Source organism: Naegleria fowleri, assembly GCF_008403515.1.
Source record: "Naegleria fowleri strain ATCC 30894 chromosome Unknown tig53, whole genome shotgun sequence".
Classification (NCBI taxonomy): Eukaryota; Heterolobosea; class Eutetramitea; order Acrasida; family Naegleriidae; genus Naegleria; species Naegleria fowleri.
In genome coordinates, this window is record NW_025407985.1 from 207,469 (window position 1) to 234,926 (window position 27,458).

A 27,458-nucleotide genomic window follows, 5' to 3' on the forward strand; every position below is an offset into this window, starting at 1 on the left:
TTGGTCAACCTATTATTATTACTATCACTCAGAACAGTGAACTTATAATAATTTTGGAACAAGGATTTCATTGAGTGAACACCTGAACTGCATTAAACATTTTAAAAATTTCCAATCATGACCAAAAAAGGATCATCACCAATTACAACAAATCATCATCCATATGTTCTTCTCCTAAACCTAGACGTAAGTTTCTAATTCCAGTTTCCACATCACCATTTTCATCTCCTTCATTATTGTAATTTTGATGATTTGGAGTTTGAGTATAAAATCTTTCATAATCAATAGGAGTTAAATGTTGTGCGAATAAGTGTTGAGTTTCTATGAGAGCCTTCTCCATTTCTTGATGGAATGCTCTTTCTGTTGCCTTATCAATCATTTGATTTTCCACTTTGACAGCTTCTTCACACAATCTCAAGAAAATGTGACATTTTCGATTCAATGTAATAATGTGATCAATGGGATACAATGGTCTCTGATCCATCTTTAAAAAACCTTCAACAATACTGGCAGGACCTCCCTGAACAGTGGCTTTGATTGAACCTTGAAGAACGAGTTGCAAGTTTTGAAGATCAATATTTGTTCCAATCGTAATTTGTGAAATATCAATATCTTCATCTTGACCAGGAATTTGTAAAGCATCTCTCAATTTAGAAATTTGTGAATCAATATTATCAATGGCTGATTCAATAGGTGTTAAAATAATTTCCTTCTCTGCTTCAATCATTAATCGTGTCTTCATGGATGGGAAAGAATCCACACAAGTAATAATCACCTTCTTTTTATAGGCTTCAGTGACGAGTTCTGTTTTCTTTCCATAAGCAGATTCATAGTAAAACTTGTTCACACTTCCTTCGTATTTGGAAATTTTTTGATTTCCAATGACCGGTTGTTTAATTTCCTTCGTGAGAGGTTTCACAGGAGTGAGGAAAATATACTTCTTATTGGGATCAATATCAACCTTTTTGGCACCACTCACAACTTCAATCGTGTCATTCATGAAAGGTGAACCAAATTTCTCTTGAACCCATTTGTTCATTTTGAATAATTTAAAGAGTTTTGGCATTTTGTAAATGTGACTGGGTTGTGCCTTATCGGCTGGAAAGTTCACCAATTCTACTTTGTAATAGTAGGGTTCTAATCGATCTGGTTTTTTCAATCGATCACATAAGTCTTGTAAATGATGATAAGTATTGGCCAATCGTTCCCAATCATTGACTCTCTCCAAGAATGGAATGGCCAATTTTTCCAAGACAATACAAGTCTCAAAGAATTCTGCCAATTCTAAAGCTTCAATGGCCTTGGTCAATAAAGTCATAATTCCATGTTCTGTGAATTCAATGGCTTGATTGGAAATGAAACAATCACCCATCGTCATTAATGAATTGATGGATTTGCCATTGTTGTTATGAATACTAGTACTAGTAGTAGTAGTTCCAGCCACTACTTGATGTTTCAATCTCTTGAGTGGAGAAATGGCAGCCAAGTTTTGAGATGGAATTCCATTCAGAATTGGAGATTTTGTCGATTCTAAATGATCAAACACCAATGAAAGTATAGTCAAATAGCATTGACTGGCCTCTAAATATTGACCATGTTTGATGTGATTGGCAGCAAGTTGATTCAACCAAACAAATCTCAATTCTGGAATACGTGTATAGACATGTGAAATTCTCAAGAATAAATCTTCGGTTTTGTGAATGTCTTCGAGAGCAAGAGTTGTTTTCACACTCGTAGTGTCCTGAAGAAGAGATAAAAGTTTTTTACAGACTTGTGAATTCACTTCTTCAGCAAAACTTGATTCTTCAGTCTTGTCTTGAACGGTGGATCTCAATTTCACTTCGTGTTCAATATTTGAGAGATTGGAATAGATGGAATTCAATTGGACTCCTTCCGAAGAAGCAGATGGTCGTAATAGTAATCCTTTGATATTACTATCATTACTATTACTACTACGATGATGAATACTATCATGATGATTGAAACTCGTGTTGTCAATGGCATTGTTGTCATTGGCAATGGTATTATTATTTCCATTGTTATTTCCATTGTCAATGCCATGGTTTTGACTTGGTTTCACTGTTAAATTTTGTAAATGTTGTAAATGTTGTGATGAGGATGGAGGATTAGGATCCAAATACGCATACTTTCCAATGGCATCAATGGCACTCTTCAAATAATCAATATTCACAATAGAAGATACAAATTTTTGTAGTGTTTTGGAAAGTGCCAATGTGGTGAGAACTTGTGGTTTCAAAATCGTATTATAATTAATCATGTACATGTATCGAATCAACAAGTACAGACAAGCAGTGGCGTGTTGTCTCACTTCAACCAATGGAGAATTGCAATGCATCATTAAACATTCACAGAATAGTGTTGGATATTGTGCATTAATTTCTTCATCAAAAATAGATCGATAACTCGTTGCAAAGAAGCTTTTGAGATAAATTAGAACATTGATCAAAACATCTTCAGGTTGATTAATTCTCAAAAAGCTCAAAAAGATTTTGACAATATGGTCTAACAAGTTGGCAGAATCCAATATTTGAACATTCAATTGTTCAACTGAGGAATTATTCAAAATGTATTCCACATAAAAGACAAGTAACTCAAAGACATAATTGGAAACTTCTCTGGACCAATTCTGTTCAATAATGACACACTTTTTAACATAATTGGTGGCACTTGTTTCCAATTTCACTGATTTGGTCTTGTCCGATGATTCCAAAAGTTTTGACTTGGAGTGATAAGAACGAAGTTCTTTGACATCTTCTCTCAGATTTTGATCGGAACTCACAAATCTTGCTGCTCCTGGAACAAGTCGAGATAAAAATCCCTTATTGTTCTTTTTCTTTTGAAGTGAATGACCTGCTTTCACAAGTTCAGAAGTTGCAGTTTTTGGTGATGGAATTTCTTCAATTTCACCTGCAATCATTTCTTGAGGAGTTTCATGAGGAGTGTTTGAAGTGTTATTGGTGGTGGTGGTGGTTGTTGTTGTTGTTGTTGCTGATGAGGTGTTTGAGGTGCTATTGGTTGTTGCAGAAGCAGCAGCAGTGGGAGTGGAATGGCTCGAAGTCATGGACCATGCTTGTTGTTGTTGTTGTTGGTTGCTTGAATTGATGTTTACAACACTACCAGTATTACCACCACTACCATTACTACTACTACCAGTACTATTACCATGACTACTATTACCACCAACATGGTTGCCACCAGTACTACTACTACTACTACTAATGGTAGTGGGAGTCAAGGACTTGTTCAAAGTATGATTTGGACTATTCGCATTGGCAATCATGGAAGAAGGATATTCACCACTCGATTTGTTTTCTTCTTTTGCTTTGACTTTGACTTGAGTATTGTAATAATGTTCATAAAAGACCTTAAAGTATTCCTCACTTTGATATTCGAATGATTGTAACATTAATTGCATTAATTGTAAAAATTGAATTCTTTTGGATGAAATGGATTCTTTGATCCATCGTTGTAAATATCTCTGATCAACATTTTTCAAAATGTGGAAAATACAAGCAACAAGTTGTCTCTTCTCTTTAAAAGACTCTTTCATGTCTTTCTTCAATTCTTCTTTTGTCTTGTTGATCATGCTATCAAATTGTTTGTAATTTGTTTCGAGAATTTGAATTTCCTTGTTGAGTGTATCGACTTGAAAGTTTGCAAGAGAATTTTCTTTTGCTGATCTTTGAGATTCTTTCTTTGCAGCCAATTGTTGTTGAATCATAATCTTTCGTTTTTTGCAGTCATTCATTTTCATCTTGTTTGAATTCACACTCTTGTCCACTTCCGTTCTCCAATCTTGAAGAACAGTGAGAAACTTTTCAACAAATTCAAAAGTCATTAAATGAATTCGGTCATCAATTTCTGTAGCATCTTCAAAGAGTGGACTTTTCGATAGAATGAGCAACTTGACAAGAAATTCTCTCCAAATGAGAGACGTGTTGTTTCTAATTTCTTTGATTGGACTTGTGATATTTTTGAGAATGACATCCACAAAGGAACTGAATAAGAAATGAGTGCCATCTAAAACTGGCAGTGTTTCTTGTTTCAAAATGTTTTCAACCGATTCTGGAATAAATAATTGAAGATAATTGTCATAGGAAAATACTTCCTTATAGGTAAGAACTTGAAGATTGGCCACACATTCTAAAATGGTATTCTTACTCTTCTTATCCATTTCATTTTCATTTGGAATAATGAGAGGTAAAAGTTCAACAAAAGAAGCAATCAATTTCATCACATAGGGTTTGTCAATAATGGTAAAGAGAATTTTCAAAAATTGAGCATAAATCACAGTCGTATTGATAATTGTCACTGGACGAGTGGTGAGAATGTTTCTCCTCAAAAGTCCTCGAAACGATTTGGTGGTAATGGTATTAATGGTTGCATAGAAATGATCATCAAAATCATAGTTGGTATCTTGACACTTGTTTTTCACATAATCCAAATGAACCACCATGGCTTTTAACAAGATGGAGAACAAACAAGCCACATTCTTAATCACCTTGCTATCGTATTCGGGTTTTTCTAAAATAGACTTGACCGAAGTAGCAATCATGGGTAATTTGGTCATCATGGTTTCTGGAAAGACACTTGTGAATTGGAATTTGATCCATCCAGGAACAATGGTTCGATGTTCCGTTCTATACTTATCGACCATATCAATGATGGTACAAAAGATGGAATTTTGAAGATCTTCATCACTCATATCAAAGTACAAGAGAAAGAGTTGATTGAGAATCACAGGAGCAAATGCCATTTGTTGAACCTTACTGAGTCCTGGCAAGATGGAAAGTAACTCTCGATTGGTCAGCTCTTCAAAGAAATCTCGTTCTTTTCGAGCTCCTTTTGCCGTATTCTTTCTCTGAAAATTGTCCAAAAATAGGAAAAAGTTCGAAAGATTTTCATCGGTTGGAAAGGCAATACTTCTCGAGTACAATTGAACCGTGAAAGATCCTTCCAATTTTTCAGTCTTGATCACATTTCCTTCCTTTCGTTCTGTGTAAATATCCAAAACAGTTTCAGTGCTATTCATCTTGGGATCAGACAATACTCTCAGAGTCGCATAACCAATACGTTGAACATCTTCACGATGATTCTTTAAAATCAATGATTCCTTATGAAGAATATTTAAAAATTCAAAATAGAAAATATGTTGACCACTCAATGTACATGGTAAAATACATTTGAATTCTTCACTGAATTCAGGTTGTCGATTTCCAACACAGACAGAGGTTTGTCGATGAGAGACTCGATTCGCTGGATTTCTTGAAAACTTGGAATAAAACACATGGAATGGTTTGTGTTTTTCTTTCTCATTACAGAATGAGACTCGAACCACAATGTTCTTGTAGTCTTTTCTCACTAAATTCAACTCTTTAGGATAAACAATCATTTCACTCGAGAGTGGTAAAAGTTTTGTCATTAAACTATTTTCCAAATTTGGAATGTGTTGAACTCTTAAATGTTTGGAATCTAATTTGATCACTAATTCATGTGAATTTGGATGATAGTGTCGAGGAATTGGTGGAACATTTGGTAACTCCTTCAACACAAATGACATTTTTCCATAAAGTGATTTTTTCATGAGTGGTTTGTCATCTCGATCCTCCACATTGGTGTAAACATCTAAATAATTATCCAATAAAGTAGCATCTCCTGATCGACATTTCAATGGTAACACATAGAGACAATCGGTTAAATGGACTTCTGTCTTTCTGAGACATTCATGTAAGTGAATGGCTGTCCATGCAAAGATGGAAGTTGTATTGGCAATGCCTGGGAAGGTTGAGAATTTTTCATTCCTCGTCAAAAACTTTTTCACATCTCCTTGTTTGACTTTTTCTGCTTTTTGTGTGTAGAAATCATTCAGAGTTTCCGTTAATTCTCCTCTGAACTTTCTATAAAATTTGATGAGAACTACAACTTTGGATTCCATCGTTTTTTGAACAGAGAACATGGCCTTCACTTTTGTAATGGTGTCTTCTTCCTTTGGATGAGTTTCAATTTTAAATTCAACATCCTCTGAAATTTTCTTATAGGCCTTGTCGGTGTAGGTATACAGAGAGACTGTGATGAAATAGGCTTCTTCGAGAGGAACTTCGAACTTTTTGTTGACATCGAGTTCAAAACCTTTCAATTCAAACAAGTATTGTGAAGTAGGGTCAATATGTGAAGACTCCCATTCAAAATCCGAGTAGAGTAGTTTGGTATCATCATTGCTTTTGGTCACTTTTTGTTGATCTTCACATGGAAATACATCTTCAAAGGTGGCCAACAAAAACTCAGAATCTTGTAAACCTTCCATGGGTAGGATTTTTTGTTTTTCTGGAATGACTAGAGAGACATCCAACTCGTCCAATGATGAAGTTGTTGATGAGGGTGAGGGTGAGGTGGCACTGAGCTTTTTTCTATCCTCTGTCTTTTTTCGAATTCGATCACTCACATCCATTTCATAAGTGATTGGTTTCAAATCATCCACATTGAATACTAATTCTTTAGATTTGTGATCCAAGAGTGTTTTAAATGTCACAATAATAAAATCAGAAGACATGGTCTGAATGGTACTCAACACATGGAAAGGAAGATTTTTAGCACTATCTTCAAAAAATTGAGACAACAAGAGAGTACTCTCTGTGTAACCATCATCGACTTCTTCATCGTAGTAAATACTTGGTTTAAAAGGATTGGCTCTTCTCTCTAATTGAACTTCTTCTAAAAATGATCGTTCTCTTGTGAGAGGGACAAGCATGGTTTCTTTTCTCTTTTTTGTGGCATTGTCACCCCAATCATCTTTCATTTCCAACTTTTTAGTGATTTTCTGAACTAAAATATCATCTCTATTCGACATGTTTGTATAAATTTCACTATATTGATCCAATCGATATTTCACAATGAGATTGGCAATGGCTTCTTCTTCTCGTTCTTCCAACGTTGCAACTGAACGTATGGGAGTACCAGCAGTATAGACTGCATCGGATTCTTCATCGGTCGAGCTCGACACATCTTCATCCGCTGATGCATTACTGATTGGTGTTGTCATCACAAGTGATGGTGATGGTTGATTCACCGCTTTGAGAGGAACCCCTGAGGAGGAGGAGGAGGAGGATGTAAATAATCGTTTGTGACCACTCCGGTGTTTCATTAAAGTTCCATTATTGGCAACACTCATGCCACTACCACTACTGTGAACACTTCCACTCTGGCCACCACCACCACCACCACTCTGGCCACCACTCATACCATCCTCACTCCATTCATTATGACTGCTCATTCTTGATGAGAGTGGAGAAAGAGTGGTGGGTACTGAGCTTGAAGTTGGACCACCATCAAATTCACGAGTAGTAGTTATTAGAGCAGCTCGAGAAGATCGAGAAGGAGTCATGGGTGGTTCTATGGCGTTGATTGGAGTGGAGGAAAATTCATTCGTTTCATTATTGGAGATATGACTAATAGAGAGAGGAGAAACAAGTTTTTTGGTTGGAGTGGAGATGGTGGTTGCAATTTGTGGCGAATTGGGTTCTTTTTGTTGATCATTCATCATAATGGCTGCTTGATTGGTCGTGTTGTATTGCATTTGTTGCATTTGAATTTTTTGTTTCACAATGGTTTTCAACCATTCAACAATTTGTGTCATGAAATAATAATTTTTAGCAGCCATGGCCACATCGAGAGGTGTTTGTCCATTGTCATCTTTTTGATCGAGACAATCGATTTGATCGGATTGTGTGACAAGATATTTCACAACTTCAAATTGAGCAAGTTTGAAAGCAACATGTACCACTGTTTGGCCTTTTGGATATGTTTTCTCATGCAACCATGACACTCCTTTTTCATTGTAGAGTGTTTTTACCTTTTCCAAATCTGTCAGTACTTCCTCTTTTGGATCTGTCAGAAACGTAAATGTGAGTGTTGGATTCGAAGTGATAAATTGACAATTGGACAAGTCCAAGACCTTAATCTCGTGGCTGTTATTCGCAATAGTATTCAAGATTGAAGAGGTTGTTGGAGATGATGTTGCAGCAACCAAATTGGAAATTGGAGGAGTGAAAAATGAAAGAGTTTGTTCTGAAAGGTTAATAGTTGGTTCGATGAGTTGTTTTCCAAATACAATTTTAAATCTTTCTTCTGGTTTGAGTTGATTAGTAGTAATAGTAGAAGGAATGTTGGTGAAAATTGGAGAATTGAAATAAATAGTGACTTTGGTACGTGATTGAAGTAAACCAAATTGTGGCTCAACTTTAGTAATAGAAAGTGTTGTTGTGTTGGAGCCATAAAATGAATTGTTGTTCAATGATGATGATGACGATGATGACATCAGGAGAAGATTATTGCTACTTGAACTCATGTCATTGGGTGATGATGGTTGGAGTGGTTTGAAAAGTATTGATAATTTGTCAATAATTGTGTGTAAACTAGTGATGTTTTGTTCCATAGTTTGTAATGGGTCCACATCATAATCCTCCATTTGAGATGTTGTTTGGTTGTCATCTGTCATCACATAGGAGAGTCTTTTAAATTTTCTATCTTCTTGTTCCTCTCCACCAACCAAAGTACTCGGAGAGGTCGTACTGCCATTATCATTGTTTGTTGGAGAAAATGGACCTACTCCATTCGTAAGGATATCGGATGGAAGAGATGCCGTCGAGAGCGGCGTTGAAGATGTAGCTGGAATGGGAGAAGATGACATTCGATGGAGGCTCGAGTGGTTGTTTCTGATCATTTTTTGGATATTTTCAACACAACTGCTGACGAAATGGATGGGAGACGGGTGCGTGCTGATAGTGATGAGAATGGGAAAGGTTTTTTTGATGATGATGATGAAATTGGAAATTGGTACTAGGACAATATTTGTCACCACCCACCTTTGACCAGGACCACACCGTTAAACCGTGCACGTGTGTGTGCGAGAGAAGAACGAAAATTCTTTGCGCTTTCTTGATTTTTTGAATTGACAATAATTTCAAGAACGAGTTCGATTCGTTTTCAGCTAAAGTTTGGATGATGTTTTTTTGACCTCTCTCATCTTTCAAGCCATTTGAAATACGATGGTTCCTACTTTGCTCCAACAAATCTCGATCGAATATATGACAAAAACACTTTTTGAAACTTGTTGAAGGTAAATCAACAACTGACTCTATGATCATTGTGAAAAAAACATTACGAAAGATAATTTCAACTCTTGACCTGTTCAACAAAAAACCAACTGAATTAAAAAATTAAATATTGTTTATTGGCCCTTCGGTGCCTCAATACAACTGAATTAAAAAATGAATCCACCACCACAACAAACAGGCAAGCAAATGCACACGCCGCCCAATAACAGAGGCAATCATCACCATCCGTATCAACAACAACAACAACAACACAATCCGAATAATCAGAACAGAAATTCAGGAATGATGGGTAGAGGACCACGTATTCCGAAACAACAACAAGATGGTTCAACTCAACAACCTCAAGGAGGGATTGCTGCAGCTTTGGCTCAAAATCCTTCTCTAGGAGATAAAAACTATCATCATCATCATAATCAACAACAACAAATGACATCATTTCCTGTGGGACAAGCTAATAATACTGATGAGGGCCCGATCATGCCAAACTTTATACAGCAACCCCAAAGTAAGATGGTGTTTGATGGTAAACGTATGAGAAAAGCCATTGATAGACAATTCATTGATTACAATCCAACTGTTATTCAATTGATGAGAACAAGACTTTATGAAAGATCTAAACACGATTTTCAATACATTCCTCCGAATCCTGCATATGAAATTAATTTACTTCCACCATCATCAATTAGACAAAATCCAACAACATGTATCGCTACCAAGTTCGAGCACGCAAGTATAAACAAGATGAAATGTCCAATCCATGTAGTGTGTTGGACGCCAGATGGAAGAAGATTATTAACAGGAGCATCCACGGGAGAATTTACACTTTGGAATGGAATGGCTTTTAACTTTGAAACTATTCAACAAGCTCATGATGTCGCAATCAGAGCAATGGTTTGGAATCACAATGATACGTTCATGGCAAGTGCTGACAACAGTGGAGTGATAAAATATTGGCAACCAAACATGAACGGAGTGAAAACGATTAAAGGACATGAGGAATGTATCAGAGATTTGGGATTCGCTCCCTCAGACTCTAAGTTTTGTAGTTGTTCAGATGATGGTACTGTAAAAGTCTGGGATTTTGAAAGAGCAGCTGTAGAAAAAACGCTAAGTGGTCACAGTAGTGACGTAAGATGTTGTGATTGGCATCCAAGGAACAGTTTAATAGCAAGTGGAGCCAAAGATTATTTGGTCAAACTGTGGGATGCTCGTTCAGGAAAAAACGTTGCCACACTCTATGGACACAAAAATACAATTTTTAATATCAAGTGGAATATGAACGGAAACTGGGTGTTAAGTTGCTCAAAAGATCAACTTATCAAGTTGTATGATATCAGATATTTGAAGGAATTTCAGACATTTAAGGGTCACAACAGAGAAGTCACATGTCTAGCATGGCATCCTTATCACGAAAATTTATTTAGCAGTGGATCCTACGATGGAAATATAATGTTCTGGGTTGTTGGTAACAAATCACCTCAAGCAAAAATTAAGGATGCACATGCCAATGCTGTATGGGATTTAGCATGGCACCCTTTTGGACATGTTTTGTGCTCTGGTAGTAATGACTATTCCACAAAATTTTGGGTCAGAAATAGACCTGGTGACAAAATGGATGACAAGTATAATGTTCATGAACTTCCTGCTGATGCTCAGCAATTACTTCAGAGCATGGGTAATCAACAAAAAACACAACAGCAAGTTCACAAAGAAGAAACTCATATCAGTGATCATGCAACAACAACATCAGATTTATTCACATCAGGTATTTTGCCAGGTCTTGGCTCCACCTCGTCCTCTCTTCCTGGCTTAGGTTTTGGTTCCTCATCTTCGAGTCTTCCAGGGTTGTAATTGTGTTTGCAAGTTGGATTCATTGAAATTGACAAACAAATATTGGTTGAGATCTCGTATATGAATATGCATCAAACGCTCAGATAACAAGAGGTATCGAATTTACTCTTTGATCAAATACTTTGAGCTCAATAAACTTTTCACTATCTAGTCAAAAAGACCTGGACCATAAAATACATGCTCCTCATCGCTCGCTGGTCCATACTCTTGCACTTCACGCAAACGTTGTGGTGCACTGGCAGGAGCAGAACTTGCAGAGATAGCAGTAGCATCATGATGAGAGAAATCAAAAGCTGAAAGTTCCAATATCCGTTTCAATCGTACTTGGCAATCAATTCGGCATAAATTGAAGGAACTTGGATGTTTGCTGCCTTAACAATCTTCAAAATGGAATCACTATCCACCACACTCAATTCACAATCATGCAAAATAAAACAAGCATAGATGCATGCCATGATGACTTCGTTCTGAGAAAAGAGCACATGAATTCGATGGTTGATGACATTTGATCTGAAATGGGTACACCATAAAACATGGAATATTGTACATATCGGATCATCCTTTCATGAATTCTTGAACCTAAATGAGAAAGAGTTTGAGCAACATGGAGAGGACGATCTTCTTCGTCCTGCCTTCTTTCAGTTTCTTCATTTTGACTCTTTCCTTCCAAAGTTGCCACTAAAGCCTTCGATAGCACGCGTTCATAGGACGCTTGTTTAACAAGTTTAAAAAGTTGGAAGCAAATTATCCCATGTTCCAATTCTGGACTTTGGAGACATTTTTTTGTAAAGGATGAGTTATTCGCTCAGCTTGATCTTTATTGATTCAAGATTGAAAATGAAGTGTCAGTCCTTTCACTCCATACATCAATTTTTTTCTTGGTGTTTGGTTTATTCCGTCTCTCACAAACCAGCTCAATTCTTGAATGAAGACGATCACATGGTAAGCTCGTATTCGGATGATAGAATTGAAACTTTTCCAAAGAAAACTCCAATACAGCTCCAGTGGGTGACACAGCTTTAAGACCATTCAAATTATCCAATTTTTTGCTTGATATAGTATCATCTTGATTCAATTCAATAATATTGTCACATTTTGGAAAACGATCCTCCTTAGCATCACAGGTGGTGTAGTAGAATTGATTCTTAATTTTCACCCATATGGATTTGCCTCTTGGAAGATGTTGTAGCATTGGAACTGCATCCATTATTGATTTCAAACTAAATCGAATGTATTCGACGTGTTGTGGGAATTCAAAATGAACAGAGAGCAAATAGATGGCCTGTGTTGCTTTTTCGAGTTTTTCACTTAAAGGATCATTGGGAGCAGTAAAGAGATCAACATCCAGAGAGGAGTATTTAAAATCCTTGTTTCGAAGATAGGTAACGAGACGTGAGAAGTGTGTGTGTTTTCTTTTCTTGACCAATGCATTGGATTTTTCAAAAAGTTTTGTTAAGAAATAGGTGTTTTGAAGCCAAAGTAATGACTCTACAGGTTCTTCCTGAGATGGTTTCAGAGTCTCAGAGGAGGACGAAGGGACTTGAAGATGATGTTCATTCTGAACCTCTTGATTTGGCCATGTAAAGCTTTCAAAGTTAGAAAAAGAATCTATGGGTGAAGTGTTGGTCGGTGATGAAAGAAATTCAATCGATGGAATGCTGGAAGGAAATATTGGAGAAGATGGTGAGTTTGAAGAAGAGGAGAGAGGGGAGTAATTCATTTAATTTTTCCAATGCAACAAGATTACTTTCTGGATGAGAGGTCCAAGTTTATGAATTTTTAAATTTTGGAATTCCCATCAGTACCATGCAGGGTCCAAACTTTTTTTCAGCAAAAAAGTATTCATTCAGCAATAGAATTTATTGACATTCAAAAAGAATATACAAATATAAATCATCATGATCGGTTGATGAGCACAAACTCAACATGAAATAAAGGCGCAATTATTCCCATTCACTCAAAAATCTTGTCACTTCCATTTTGTCTGCTCCTTGAGAAACAGAGGCAGTGAAAAGATCAACTTCAATCGAGGAGAGTTTTCGAGTGTTGACAATTTGAGTGGATGAGAATGTACCAAAAGTGAAAAGGAATGAAACATTAAATTCACCAGAGCTAGATCTTCATCACAGGAGGATGATCATCATGTGGAACCACAACAACAACCTGCACACGAATCAGACCCCCACATTGAAAGTAGTTCATGTATTCCCAGTTTCCATAAGAAGAAGAATTTTACAACACTAATCAAATTCTTTTACGAAAACTTGCTATTGTTAATGGACTTTCAATCCACCAGTCTGTCATTTGAAAATGTCAATGAGGTAATTTAATTAACCATGATCGATGGATTGGACAGCGATTACTTTTGAACTTTCAGTCAATCCAATCCCAAAATCAGATCTATTTAAATTTCCTCAATGTAATTATTTTCAAACACAATTTTAAACTTAGTATGGATGAGAGCGCTTTTCGTTCAATTCATTTGAACGGATCAATTCTGTCCGCTCGTTGATTTTCTTGACACTTATTCTCCTGTCATTATATTAATTCGATTCTAGGTACCGAATCGTATCTTTCGAAAGTGACTCATTCATCAAAATCTGCAGCATGCATAATTCCAGTAAGTGGTGATGATGTCTTATCCGGCACAAACCAAATATCATGTTCTTTTCCTTTCTTATTTATAGTAGAAGTGGGTTTTGTCAATTTCTTACAAATTAATATCGTTTTTTCAATCTGTAGACTAGGAAGAGGTGTATTAGGATGATATCTTTGAAATGAGGAATGTTTAAATTGGAACACAGCACTTGTAGGAGAAACAACCTTTCTTGAAAATCCATTTAATGTTTCTTCCCTCCTCAAAGAAACAGTATCATCTGTATTCAACTCGAGCATGTTGTCGCAATTTGGAAAATTCACTTTCTTTGCATCACATGTTGTATAATAAAATTGATTTTTCACTAAAATCCAAATCGAATTTCTTCTCGATAACTCTTTCGTGTTCTGAGAGCGTCCAACATGGCTTTTAAACTCCACCGAATGTATTCCTTTTTTGGAAAGTATAGTATTCCTGAAACCACATAGACAGCACTCATTGCTTTGTTAATTCTCTCTTTATGTTGAGCATTTGGTGCTGAGAATATATCAAATTTCAAACATGTGAATGTTTCTTTCTTGTTATGAATATACGTGAGAAGTCTAGAGAGATGTGTGTGTTGCAAATCCTTCACATGTTGCAAAGGATCTTGTCTGATGTTCTCAAGTAATGATGCATGTTGTAGCCATGATGGCGGAGGTGTTAATACACTCATAGTCGCATGCTGTGAAGAAGATGATGATAGAACTCGATGGGAGTTGTTTTCCTCAGTGCTTGGTGCTGACTCTACATCATGTTGTGCGACAGTGGAGTGAGAATCTACAACAACAACATGTTGTTGGGTGTGTCGAATTCCTCCTCCTCCTCCTGACTCGCTGCTGTTGCATTGAAGATAAAAAGGCGCCTGTACCACTAAACAATTCAAAAGCTTATCCAGCATGCTGTGGTGGTGTTCATTCTCATGGTTGGTGCGACACACTGTTTCATCTTCTTGAAAACAACTGAACATGTAAAAATTTTGAGGTTGCTGGAATGTCAAAGAAGGGGATGTTGAGAAGGTGTTCATCATCGGTTTTCTATTACTATTACTGCTGCAAGATGGTGTCATGTGAAGAGGTGTTTCAATGGAATGCCAAATGTTGTTGTTGTTCTTCTTCGATCTTGGTGGTGATGAATGCTTTTGGTGTGCACGAAGGGAATTCATAATTTTTTTACACTGCGTTTGGTAATCAAACAACGTGATTGCCCAGGAATAAAACTCCTCCAACAACATCAAACATTGGCATTTCCAACGAATCTATCAATACACACAATCAGAAAAGAATAGAGCTCCGACATCCATGCCTGTGTGCATTGATAGATTTGTTGGAAATGCCAATGTGTTCTAATTTTAAATAAGGTTGCAGAGAAATGAATTTCGATTTCACCACCATGCCATAACCAAGCAGCTTTCTTTCGAGAGAAAATATAGAAACTGTAGATTTGAAAGTAATGGCTTTCACTTCAACTTTTGTAAAGGAACCAAGACCTGCATTGATAGTCTATGCCTTTTTCATTGAAACAATAAAACTCGAGGTTAACAGGTAGAGAGCCATATAACACCTTTCCTGTTACAACTGTGCCAAGACCATACATGAATATGTTCGGTGATGAATCATTCGAAGAGGAGCATATGGTTTCCATGCTGGAGATTTTAAATTCCTAACACATTGTAGTAAGTTCATTGATTTCCACTCTTTCATTATATTAGATGTATTTTCAATATTTTCTTCATCCAAAATTGATATTGGTATTATGGAAATTGAACGAATCATACCAAAAGAACAGCACTTTTCTTGCAAAGTTGAATAAATTCGTCTTTCTACAAATATAAAAAACTCTTGGGAATATGAAACGAGATCCATCTTGTTGAGTACAACAATGAGATCGTTCATATTTCCATATGCATAAACGAAATGGAGTGACTCTGTAACTATTCTATTCCAAATGTCGTCCAAGTTTTTCTTGGAACAGTGACGTGTTTTCCAATAATTTGCCAACATTCCGCAATCAATCATAAATATCACTCCATCCGATAATGATAAACCCTTCATCACCGTTTTCTGAAATCCTCCTTTGAAAGAAGGCATATCAAATAAATTCAAAAGTAAATCACTATTCCAACGGTCATTCATTAATTTCGGAAATCGATAGAACGGATCAAAGTTTGGAGTATTTGATGTAGTGCTACACAATTTCTTCAAAGCTAAGATGGAAATGAAGAGTCCATTCTTGTTTTCGAGACTAGTTTGTAATTTCTCCCATTGATCTCCAACAGTAGTGCACTGGTTTGGATTGTTGATATTTTTTAATTCTTTGCGAAAGAATTCATCATGATCGCTCAGCCCAAACAACAACCTCCTCATCAAGGCGGTTTTGCCACACTTTCGAAAACCAACTACAGCAAGTGTGTATTGTGGCTTTTTGGATGGAGCCGACATGTCGTGATGCTGCATTTTTTTGTCAGACTCTTCCATTCACTCATATGAGGTGGTTCAATATTGCTTCATCTCAAATTTCATATGTTTTTGTTGTTACCAGCGAGTGTTGTTGACTCAAGAAGGAGTTGCCCACAAAGATGAGAATGATTTCTTGATCCAGTGCTCACTTTTAAAAAAATGGGTGTCAAACTGTCACATCAACAAAATGCTGCTTTGCTTTACCCAAATTTATCGGCAAGAGTCAACCAGCACAACTCAGCACCCAATGATCCACTAGAGGCTGTCAAGAAGCCCACAAAAATAGTGTTGCTGGGAACAGGAGAAGGTAAGGAGACATCATTATTGAAGAGAAAATCGAATTTTTCAAATATGGAAATACATTGTGTGATGTTTTATTATAATAATTTGGATGGTGGTGATGATTGTCATTCATGATTATAATACAAACCGATGGATGGATCTCATTTAGGAGGAAAATCAACCATGTTCAAAGCTCTCAAGTATTGGTATCCTCCAAAGCGAAAATTCATTGCTCCCACCACGCCTAACAACTCTTCGGCAATGAATTCCGGAATCTCTTCCACGACTCCTTCTTCTACTTCTCCTGTTTCATCCTTCAATACGAATAATTTTAGTCATTCAAGCCCAGGAACGACTCTGAGCCTAGTCGGAGAGAGAGGAACAACCACAACAACTCTCACCTCTTCTTCATCATCAACGACCAACAATGGAGTCGTGAATAGTAGTAGCAATACGTCTTCACCCCTAACGACTGCGGGAGGAGGTACGATGATGATGGCATCTTCCTTGCCAAGCAATAGCCACCTCTCGATTGGAAGCCTGCAGCATACAAATGTAGCTTCATGGTCCTCTCTATCCATGACATCAGCAACCATGATTACTGTAACACCACAACAGCAACAGCAACAATCCTATCAATCATCATCATTGCTTTCACCACAACAATCACACATGATGATGGGTCATCCACCAACATCATTCATACCATCCTCCTATTCTGGTTCCTCTTCAAGCCACATGGCAAGCTCAAGCTTTAGCAACTTTCCTTCATCGGCATCGTTTGATCGAGGAAATTCATCATCCATTCTTCCACCCAAATCTCCAAGAGCAGCCAATCTCAGTTTTGATCACTCTTCTTCTTTCAATACGACATTGGGCACAAGTGGATTCAATACTCAAGCCTCTTCTTCTTCTTCTGCATCAGATTTATCAAATTTTAATAATTCTTGTATTATCTATGAAGAGTCCTTGAAAGATAGTATTGATTTGAGAGAAGACTTTACCACAAGTTTTAAAAGTCCAGAAGTCCGTCGTGAGTACGTGAGTGTCATCCATAGAAATGTCATTTTGGCCATGTACTCTTTGGTGGATGGAAGTATTAATCATTTCAGAAATATTCTATACGAGCAATTAGATACCATTAATGATTACTATTTATTGGATTGCCTTGACACCATCATGGATAGCGTATCCTCCATGACTCCTGATTGGCACTTGACCAAACCAGTGGCAGAGAAAATTAAATATTTGTGGAATGAAGTGCCTCAAATTGTGGAAACTTACAACAGAGGTCACGAGTTGTGTTTTGAACATATGGAAAGTGCTCGATATTGGTTCACTTCATTAGATAGAATTACAGATCCAAATTATGTTCCCACCATGGGTGACATTTTGAGAGTGAGAGTACGCACAACAGGAATTGTTGAAACCATGCTTCATTTTCCGATCAAGATTAAGAAAAAAACTTCCTATTATTATTATAATTGTGAAAATGAAAAAGTTCGATTGGATGTTGAGAGATCCAATCATTCTTCAGAAATGCTACATGCCAATCAATCGTTTGATGGTTCAACGAGTATTGATGGATATTCAAGTTTTGAAAAGAAAAAGAAAGATTATATTGTTTCCTACACGATACAAGATCGATTTCAAGACACAAAGTTTACTCTCGATTTAGACGATATTTTACCTCAGAATATGGAACCCATTATTGAACACAAGATTGTTAAAGATTCAGAGGAGGGATCAAAAACTTATATCATGCACAAACCTATCAAAGTAGTTTTGGTAAGTAGTATTGCTACTCTTGTGTGAATGAATCAAATGATTTCCTCATCATTGCACTTCAACATGAATTCTGAACTTCACTTTTGCTGTGAAATCATTTGAAAGATGGGCTCACAACGAAGTGAGAGAAGAAAATGGATCCACAGCTTTGACGATGTTAGTGCAGTCTTTTTTGTCGTTGCACTTTCTGAATTTAATCAAGTTCTCTATGAAGGTATGTGTGTTGAGAAGCAATTCTTATTCTCATATTGATGTATTATTGTAACATGTGTGTTTTTGTTACCATGGATCAATGGGTTTGATGGGTTTGTGATGACTTGTTAATACAAACTTCACCACATGATTTTGATGATAATATATACATTACATAATCATAGACAGAAGATCCAATCGAATGCTGGAAAGTCTTCTTGTATTTAATGAAATTGTAAATTCAACCTATTTTGCCGATGTGCCTGTATTTTTAATATTCAACAAGTATGATGTATTCTTAGAAAAACTTCAAAAATATGATTTATCCATCGCTTTTGGAAAAGAGGTTCCAGACGACTTGAAATTGAATGCCAATAATCCATTTTATCAATTTGCTAGTAACTTTATTCAGGAGCGACTGAGAAATCATAAGAAACAACTCGAAGAAGAATCAGAGGATTTATCTTTTGATAAATTCATGGAAAATTCCTCTGAACCTCGAAGAAACAAAAGATCTCTCTCCTATGAGATACGAAATGGAAATGATGATGATGTTGTTGATGCAGATGATTTTGTTCTCTCTCAAAAGGAAGAAAAGAACATTTTTGATGATTTAATTTCAAAAGAAGAGAAAAAGCTTTTGAAGAAGGCTCTTGCTCAAAACAAAAAGAAACCTTCACTGTTTGGTTTTTTAACACCTCGATCCAGAAGAGAGATGGATGAGTCGAATATTCATCATGTGCAACCAGCTTCAAATTCACGGCAAAATGTGATATCTCCACAAAAGAGAAAAAAGAAGAAGGATGAAACTCCAAGAACTCTTTCCATTCTCGACCAAGCTATTGAAGAAGAAAGTAAGGCATCTTGTAGCTCACTGAGTACCATGAATAGAAATGCAAAAAGACTCTCAGATGATAATTTATTAAGACAAATAATGAGTCAGACCTACTCCAATGTGCACGTTCGAGGAATGCAACAACTTACCAGCAACAATATTGGAGCAGATTGTGACGATGATACTGAGAATGATGTTTTAGATGACGACGCAGAATGGACATATTGTGAAGAAGTGGATATTCACAAAATTCCAGATCTTCCAAAAGATGCCTTGATTTATGTATGCATGTTTTTGGAAGCTCGTGAATTATGTGCTCTCAGCGAAGTGAGTTATGAATTTTACAAGATTGCCACCAGGTATGTTGAGATTTATTATTTCACATTTTAGAAAAAAATTTGACCGTCATTTATTTCATGCACCTTTCGGTGTCACCATTTGCATGTTCCTATTGAACATGAACACTTTTATAGCGACCTTGTTTGGAGAAGTTTATGTCTCAGGTATCAATCAGACATTGATGAAAATATTGTCATTTCTAAATATGCGCTCTATATTCAACAAGAGAATTATGCACAACAAGTATTGGACAAAATTAATTCAGCTGACTGGAAATTATCTACCTCAAGAGCAACTGGCGAAGACTCACAAATCACAAATGACATCACACGAACAAACAGTAGAATATTTTTGAAAGGAGTCTACAAGTATTGGTTTGAATTTGGTCAATCCTTCATCAAACGTAAGTAAGAGGATAGTTTTGAGTGCATTTGCTCATAACATTGTATTTTAATTCCACTTTCACAACACAGGAAACATTGATTTCATTGTAAACAAGTTTATGGAGCAAACGAATAGAAAAGATATCCGAGTTCACATCACTACCGCAATTGATCTAGATTCGTTAAAGCCAATTATGGATAACACGTTTTACAGAATTATCAAACATGTTGCGGATCAACACAAAGACTAATGTACAATAATTTGTATTTAAAACATTCTGTACACTAGAAGTGTAAATAAAAATTATAACGACGAAAAGAATTCTGCTTGGTCATGTCATTACACGTGTGCTTCCTTATCATCTTGAAATGATTAATTGCAGTCTTGTTCACTCCAGATGATTGCAACACCTGGAAGCAAATAATAATGAAAGGTTGATGTTCAAGAAAGTCCGAACAGCGTGTGTACATTATTAAGGGATTGATATTAAGGATTGATCTTTTTCCCGCCATTTGTAAAAGTTAAAAGAAAAAATGAGTCAAAACGAATCTGTCCATTCGTGCAACCAACCACAACAAGCCTTGTTGAATACTAATAATACATCGGAGGGATCATCATCACAACAATCAAGCCCAAACATTTTTAATACTAATGGAAATACACAACCTCCCACACCTCCATCATCATCGGACTCGTCATCAGTGAAGGTTGGAGTACGAGTGAGGCCCATGCTTCCGAAGGAAAAACTGGAGAAGAGTAGAGAATGCGTAACAACGGATCCTGTAAATAATCAAATCGTTGTTGGACGAGATCGAACATTTGCTTTCGATTATGTCTTTGGGCAGCAGTCGCAACAGGTGAGTAGAAATGACGGGCGTATTTCAATTAAATGCAAACTTTATTTAGCAACAAATATATGATGTCAGCGTTAAAAATTTAGTGGAAGGATTATTTCAGGGCTACAATGCGACAGTTCTAGCCTATGGGCAAACTGTAGGTTTTCTTAAGAAATAATTTTTCTAAATTGTCAACTAGGGCTCAGGAAAAACTTACACTATGGGTACAGCTAACTCAACAAATTTACTAGATGAAGAAATAGGAGTTATACCGAGAGTAATACAGAACATTTTTGAAATTATAAAACAACGTTCGGATGCGGATTTTGCAGTGCGTGTTTCCTTTCTTGAGATTTACAATGAAACGATAAAAGATCTGTTAGCTCCATCAACGTCAACAAAATTAATTCAGATCAGAGAGGATGAAAAAAAAGGAATTTTACTTGTAGGAATTAAGGAGAATCTGTCCAATCATACGATGACATGATTGGTTGTTTAGAGACTGGAAGCTTATATAGAACCGTAGGCAGCACATTGATGAATGAGGTATCCAGTAGATCGCATTCAATTTTTACAATAATTCTTGAGCAAAGATTGAAAAACGGAAATGAAGGGGAAGCAACATCAGGGCAATTTATGACGGCGAAATTTCATCTCGTTGATTTAGCGGGTAGTGAAAGGACAAAAAGAACCGGGGCTGTTGGTGTTAGATTTAAAGAAGCTGTCCAAATTAATTGTGGATTGCTTGCTCTAGGAAACGTTATTAGTGCACTGGGAGACGAGAAAAAAAGAGCACACACTACGCACGTCCCTTATCGAGATTCTAAATTAACAAGACTGTTACAGGATAGCTTAGGAGGAAATAGTCGAACTGTAATGTTAGCATGTATTTCTCCAGCAGATTCCAATTTTGAAGAGACATTGAATACACTTAAATATGCCAATCGAGCAAGAAATATCAAGAACAAACCAGTGGTTAACATTGATCCTCATTCCATGCAAATAGATCAGCTCAGAAATGAAATACATGCGTTAAAGTTGGCTCTTCTCCAACAGAAAATGTCCTCTGAGGGTGTCCAATATTCGGACTCTCTTGAGGAATTGTTAAAATTTGAAGACAACCAACGATTTCTTTTGGAGATTCAAAAGAAAACGCCTTCTTCGAGCAACTTACTTCAACTTGCAAACGTGCCAGATCACAAGGATGAGACAAAACTTCTTCGAGAACAACTTTCTTCAAGCAATTCAAAAATTACGGAACTAAGTGAAAATATCCTCAACATCGAAGCAGAAAGAGATATGTACTTACATAAGATACAAAGTTTCCGTCAGCGTGTTAGAGAGGTTTTGCGAGTGCTTTTTAAAGTTCCTTGGAGCACCCTTGACATTCCAAAAGAGAAAATAACGGAGATCATCAAAGTATTGGAAGATGTTGCCAATTATGATGTAAATGTCAGCGCAGAGAGAAAAGACAAGCCCCAAGGATATTCACCTCGATTACCAAATATTGAGCAAGTGGTTGTCGAGAACCACGATATTGAAGAAAAGAATAAGATAATAGAGTCTCTTATGAAAGAGTTGAAAGATGCTAAGGACGATCTAAAGCGTGACGAAAAAATATTTACAGAGAAGATGCGAGAGATTAAGAGGCTGTCTAAAACAAATTGGGTTCTTAAAAAGAATGTCCAAGCACTGAAACAAGATCTTGATACTGAGATGAAACGAGTAGCTCAGCTCGAAGAATATATTCAAAGTCTCCCAGAAGAATTAGGTGTTACTACCGTTCCTCCATTACCTACCACAAGTGCACCGAAAATACCTGAAAGTCAAGAGGCCAAACAGGATGCCACACAAACAGATGGACAGTTGGACGGAGAGCTTGGCAAGTTGGAAGATGAAATCAAAAATCTAGAAAAAGAAAAAACTTTAATGTACAATCAGCAAAGCCAAATTGAACTTGAAAAGTCCATGGTTGAAAAACAAATGCAAGATCAGCAGAAAATGTATTTAAGAAAGCAACGAAAGCTGGAGCAAAGTTTAAAAGATCTTACTGTGATGATAAAACTGAAAGAAGAGCTCATTAAGGACTTGTTAAAGAGCGAGCATGAGTCCATTGTTCTGAAAGAGCAATATGAGAAGAAGATAATAGAGATGGAGAATTCTGTAGTAGCCACTCAACAAGAGTTAGAAAAATTGATGAATGCACTTGAGACAGCTGACATGGAGAGAGGTAAAAAGGAAGAAGAAAAACGCAGAATTCAGCTTGACTATGAAGAACGACTGAACAAACAAAATATGCAATTATCTGATCTCAGGAAAAAGGCGACCGAAAACGAGAGGTTAATGAAGCTAAAGTATCAAAGTGATCGAAAAGTTAATGATTTGCAGACAGAGATAACAAAGATGAAAACACAACAAGAATTTCTTAAAAATAAGATCAAAGAAGAAACAGAGAAACAAAACCAAATATATAATGCCCAACTAAAGCAAATATCAGCATTAAAGAAACAAGGTGAAGCAAGTCAAAAGAGAATACGTGAGCTAGAGATTGAAAATCAGAGACAAAAAGAAATCTTGGAACGCAAGTCAGAAGAGGTTCAGAAAGTCAACCAACAATTGAGGCTTAATAGGTATCAACTATCTCGAGTTTCAAAAAGCAAATCTATTTCAGCCGATATTGATAAACAAAAAGAATGGTTGGACAAAGAAATTGAGAAATACATGACTAAAAAAGAGGCAATAGAAACTCTGGAGCAGGAGTTGGCAAGAAGAGAAGCAATAATACAAGAAAAAGAGAGAATGTTGTCAGCCAAGCAAGATATTGAAATGAGGAAAATACGAAAGAATCAACATATGCAAGAATCTATGGTTGACATCCTTAAACAACTGCAAGAAGTGGAGAGAGAAATTGTAGAGAAGGAAACAATTTTGAAGAGCAAAAGAACGTCTAATAGTAATAATTGCTTGAAAACTGAAGCTAAAATAATCAATGATTTGCAACTACAAATTGAAACCTTACATCAAAGGCGAGAAAAGATGTTACGACAACGAGAGAAATTAGAGCAAAAAGCAAAAGATCAAATTAAGAAAGAAGATGAAGAGCTTCAGGAAATTAATGAGAGAACAGAGGTTCTAGATGCCGAAATTGAATTTAAAAACGAAACGATAGAACAAGTTCAAAACAGACTCAGGGTCGAGGAAAGCCACTCCTCTCTTTCGTTGTCTCATTTCAACGATATCCACTCTTTGGCAGAGGCCAAAGTACTCTTGAAACAGTACTTTGAAAAAGTGATTGAGCTCAAAGAGGACGAGAAATCAAAGAAACAAAAGATTATGGAGTTCGATTTGGCCTTAAAAGAACGTGATAAGATGATTGAAAATCTCCAAAATCATATTCGATTGACTGAATTGGTTTTTGAGCGAAGACACCTGAAATTACAGAAGGAGAACGAACAGAAGATAACATATCTTCTCAAACAAATTGCTCAATATAATGGAGATCAGTCCTCCACTTCAGGCGGCTCTTTATCTATTGACACTGAAAAGATTGACAAGCTCATCAAATACAAGGATGAGCAAATTCAAAAGCTCGAAAAACAATTGGACAAAATCAAGCTACGATCAGAACAAGTTGAAAACAATTCAGTAAGGCTCTCCACAAACACTAAGCTTTCGAGTGAGCTACGAAGCTTGAAACAACTCGTATCTAACAAACACTCCCAAATGTAAATTATTAAAATTTGAAAATTGTGATTCACAGAGAGAGTCAACACAGCTCCCATTCAGTAGCGCACGCACAAATACTCTCTATTTGAAGCTCAATTTTAAAAGTGAAGAAGAAAAAAATGTTGCCACCACTAGAACGCTTTCTCATTCTCTCCGATGAAGCTGCATTTGAGAAATATCGTCTCAACAATGAAAACGGTCATCACGATGAAGAAATACATCACTTGGTGTCAAGTATTTTGAAAGGAAATTTGATGCCCATTCATAGTGCATCCTATCAAAGAACTTTCTCTTCGATATTTGCATCTCTATCTAGCCTTGAGGGTACTCAAGAGGATTATAAAACTATTCAATCCTTGTTGGATGGTATGTATGAAACAACGATGAATGATACAATATATTCAAATATTTGATAGAATGTTATCATAATTTGGAGACAACCATATCGGAATTTGCACAACAGGCTCCACAAAATTCAATGCTCCTTTTACTCTATGGCATTATTTATTTAAACACATTTGTTCAACACAACTTTGTGGGTCCTACATTCAATTTTGACAAGACATTCTCTCTTCCGATGCTCAATGATTCAACAAGTGAATATTTACAAGTGGAGTCAACACATAATATTGCCAAGTACATTCAAAAGTATGCCATTTCAAAACTTTCTATTAACGGAGAGACTGCTTTTACAATGACAACAATTCCACATTATTTACTTGTTGCTAAATGTTTTTTGGATAACAACTTGATTAAGAATGTGGAGAGTCATGAATGGTGGAGAATTAGAGTTAATATCATTCATCAAAAGTTGATGACTTTTTCAACTGAAACTTTGTTAAATGCAATTACGAAAAGCTTTGAAATTTTGGATTCAAAATTCCCAACTGAGAATTTTAATGTCGAAGATGATGAATTGATTGCAAGATATTATGTGGAGAAGGGATTAGTAGATTATCACTTTAATAGACAAAAGTTTGCTCAACAAAGTTTTGAGAAGGCAAAGCTTGTTACTGGTCTCTATCTTAATGTGACAGGAAAACTTGGTGTGAAAACTAAATATCAATCGTTTAAAACCTCACAACTTGTGTTAGAAGCAAAAAGTAGAACAATTGACACCAATGCCAACACACAGGAAGAATCAACGCTTCCAGAGGTTATACAACACTATGAGGATTCTCACTTGCTTGAAAAACCATCCATCGATGTAGCTGAAAATGAACAAGATTTATCAAAATCTGCTCTGAGAGTGATTGATCAAGTGATCATTCTTGCCAAGTGGTAAGTATTGATAAGTAATGAGAAAATCTGTTTTCTTAAAATGTCATCAGTATGGACATTAAGAACACAAATCCAGAGTATGGCCTTACTAAAGAAGAAATGATGCCTTATATTCTCAGAGTCATTGAGCACCCACAAAGTTGGCTGGTTCAATCAACAGCATTGTGGTTGAGAGCTAGAATAGAGAGTGATAAAATTAATCACTTGGTTCGAAGTATTGAACAATTTGAAAAGCTAGTCTCTCATTTGAAAGATACTGAACCACCTGTTTCTGTTCGTCTCAAATACTTTTATTGTCTTGGATATCCTCCAATATTTGATTTGCAAAGAGAATTGGCATTTATTTATTCGAGATCAAGTCTTCTTGAAAGTGCTCTTGTCATTTTCAGAAAATATGGAATGTTTGAAGAAATTATGAAAACTCTTGTATCTCTCGATCAAGAAAATAGAGCAAAGAAAGTTGTTATTGAAAAGTTATTAGAAGAGCCAGATAATCCTCTCTTGTGGTGTATGCTTGGAGATTTGAAACGTTCTGAAAAACTTCGTAAAGAATATCATGTGGAAGGTGAAGAGCAAATTCTCTCGCAATATCCAACCTGTGTGGACATGTATATGAAAGCATGGGATGTCTCAGAAAAGAGATTTGCAAGAGCCAAACGTGCCCTCGGATTTTATTATACTGAAAAACAGGAACATGAAAAAGCCATTCCTGAATTCGAGGAATCTCTTGCACTTTCTGCTTTACACACAAATGCTTGGTTTATTTATGGTTTTTGTTGTATGAGATGTGAAAAGTGGGACAAGGCCCAAACGGCCTATTCGAAAGTGACTCAACAAAATCCAGATGATGCTGAATCGTGGAGTAATTTAGCCAATGTTCGTTTACATCAAGGTCAAAAGTAAGTTATTGTGAGAAATATCCATGTTCAATAATGAACCTTTTATAGAAAGAGTGCATTCGTAGCAATGAAAGAAGCAGCTCGATTGGCATACGACAGCTGGAAAATATGGCAAAATTTCCTTTATATTTCCATTGAGGCCAATGAATTTGATTATGCCATTACAGCAGTAAAAAGATTGGTCGATATCAAAGAAGACAAAAAACTTGACACTGATGTCTTCTTCTTGTTTTTGAGGGTTTTCAAGATCTTATTGGAAAAGTCACCAATACCTCATGGAGAACATTTGAAAGAAGAATTATTGAGAATGTTCGAGAAGATCACTGATAGAATTTCATTGGATCCTCATGTTTGGAAAGCTTACGCTGGATTCTATGAAATTTTGGCCAATTCCATTAAAGATGATTCGAGCGAAGACAAGATCAAATATTTGGAACAAGCTGTTGACAAGAGGCAACGATTATGCAGAAGTTTGCAAATGACTGGATGGGAAAGAGAAAAATCTAAATTTGAGTTGGTCGCTTTCTCTGTGGCCGAACTCGTGAAATTGCAAGTTCGTGTCGCTACATGGTTCAAGGAACACAATCAAGAAGATAAGGAAGTTCAATATCTTTCTATGGCTGAGGATATCCTCAAATCAGTAACCAAACGATCACAAGAAATATTTAAGAATTCTGAAGAGTTTAATGAATTATCTCAATTACTCGATCAAGTGCGAGAGGCCTTGAAATAAAAGAACAACGAAGAAAGTGCTGCGGTGATGAATCATGTTAACCAACACGATCGTGGTGCAAAAATGTCATCATTTGCAATTTGT

At 36.3% G+C, this 27,458-nt stretch overlaps 9 protein-coding genes across 9 annotated transcripts; 5 read left to right on the plus strand and 4 right to left on the minus strand.

The window, feature by feature from the left end:
- Positions 1 to 142: 142 nt before the first annotated feature.
- Positions 143 to 8,740, minus strand: FDP41_006741 (uncharacterized protein; the record flags this gene model as incomplete). Its single annotated transcript, XM_044710409.1, has 1 exon — positions 143 to 8,740. One exon carries the CDS (start codon positions 8,738 to 8,740, stop codon positions 143 to 145), a length of 8,598 nt encoding a protein of 2,865 aa, XP_044558844.1.
- A 547-nt stretch (positions 8,741 to 9,287) lies between these two features.
- Positions 9,288 to 10,985, plus strand: FDP41_006742 (uncharacterized protein; the record flags this gene model as incomplete). Its single annotated transcript, XM_044710410.1, has 1 exon — positions 9,288 to 10,985. One exon carries the CDS (start codon positions 9,288 to 9,290, stop codon positions 10,983 to 10,985), a length of 1,698 nt encoding a protein of 565 aa, XP_044558845.1.
- An 817-nt stretch (positions 10,986 to 11,802) lies between these two features.
- Positions 11,803 to 12,705, minus strand: FDP41_006743 (uncharacterized protein; the record flags this gene model as incomplete). The annotated part of the gene is made up of 1 exon (XM_044710411.1): positions 11,803 to 12,705. One exon carries the CDS (start codon positions 12,703 to 12,705, stop codon positions 11,803 to 11,805), a length of 903 nt encoding a protein of 300 aa, XP_044558846.1.
- A 1,240-nt stretch (positions 12,706 to 13,945) lies between these two features.
- Positions 13,946 to 14,785, minus strand: FDP41_006744 (uncharacterized protein; the record flags this gene model as incomplete). The annotated part of the gene is made up of 1 exon (XM_044710412.1): positions 13,946 to 14,785. One exon carries the CDS (start codon positions 14,783 to 14,785, stop codon positions 13,946 to 13,948), a length of 840 nt encoding a protein of 279 aa, XP_044558847.1.
- Positions 14,786 to 15,191: 406 nt separating this feature from the next.
- FDP41_006745 (uncharacterized protein) lies at positions 15,192 to 16,076 on the minus strand (the record flags this gene model as incomplete). Its single annotated transcript, XM_044710413.1, has 1 exon — positions 15,192 to 16,076. One exon carries the CDS (start codon positions 16,074 to 16,076, stop codon positions 15,192 to 15,194), a length of 885 nt encoding a protein of 294 aa, XP_044558848.1.
- A 162-nt stretch (positions 16,077 to 16,238) lies between these two features.
- On the plus strand, positions 16,239 to 20,149 carry FDP41_006746 (uncharacterized protein; the record flags this gene model as incomplete). Its single annotated transcript, XM_044710414.1, has 6 exons — positions 16,239 to 16,386; positions 16,531 to 18,149; positions 18,255 to 18,363; positions 18,527 to 19,535; positions 19,650 to 19,918; positions 19,989 to 20,149. 6 exons carry the CDS (start codon positions 16,239 to 16,241, stop codon positions 20,147 to 20,149), a joined length of 3,315 nt encoding a protein of 1,104 aa, XP_044558849.1.
- Positions 20,150 to 20,432: 283 nt separating this feature from the next.
- Positions 20,433 to 21,222, plus strand: FDP41_006747 (uncharacterized protein; the record flags this gene model as incomplete). Its single annotated transcript, XM_044710415.1, has 3 exons — positions 20,433 to 20,756; positions 20,806 to 20,892; positions 20,935 to 21,222. 3 exons carry the CDS (start codon positions 20,433 to 20,435, stop codon positions 21,220 to 21,222), a joined length of 699 nt encoding a protein of 232 aa, XP_044558850.1.
- A 149-nt stretch (positions 21,223 to 21,371) lies between these two features.
- FDP41_006748 (uncharacterized protein) lies at positions 21,372 to 24,464 on the plus strand (the record flags this gene model as incomplete). The annotated part of the gene is made up of 1 exon (XM_044710416.1): positions 21,372 to 24,464. One exon carries the CDS (start codon positions 21,372 to 21,374, stop codon positions 24,462 to 24,464), a length of 3,093 nt encoding a protein of 1,030 aa, XP_044558851.1.
- A 116-nt stretch (positions 24,465 to 24,580) lies between these two features.
- Positions 24,581 to 27,374, plus strand: FDP41_006749 (uncharacterized protein; the record flags this gene model as incomplete). The annotated part of the gene is made up of 4 exons (XM_044710417.1): positions 24,581 to 24,827; positions 24,878 to 25,742; positions 25,793 to 26,641; positions 26,690 to 27,374. The coding sequence occupies 4 exons, from the start codon at positions 24,581 to 24,583 to the stop codon at positions 27,372 to 27,374; spliced, it is 2,646 nt and encodes an 881-aa protein (XP_044558852.1).
- Between the last annotated feature and the right edge of the window lie 84 nt (positions 27,375 to 27,458).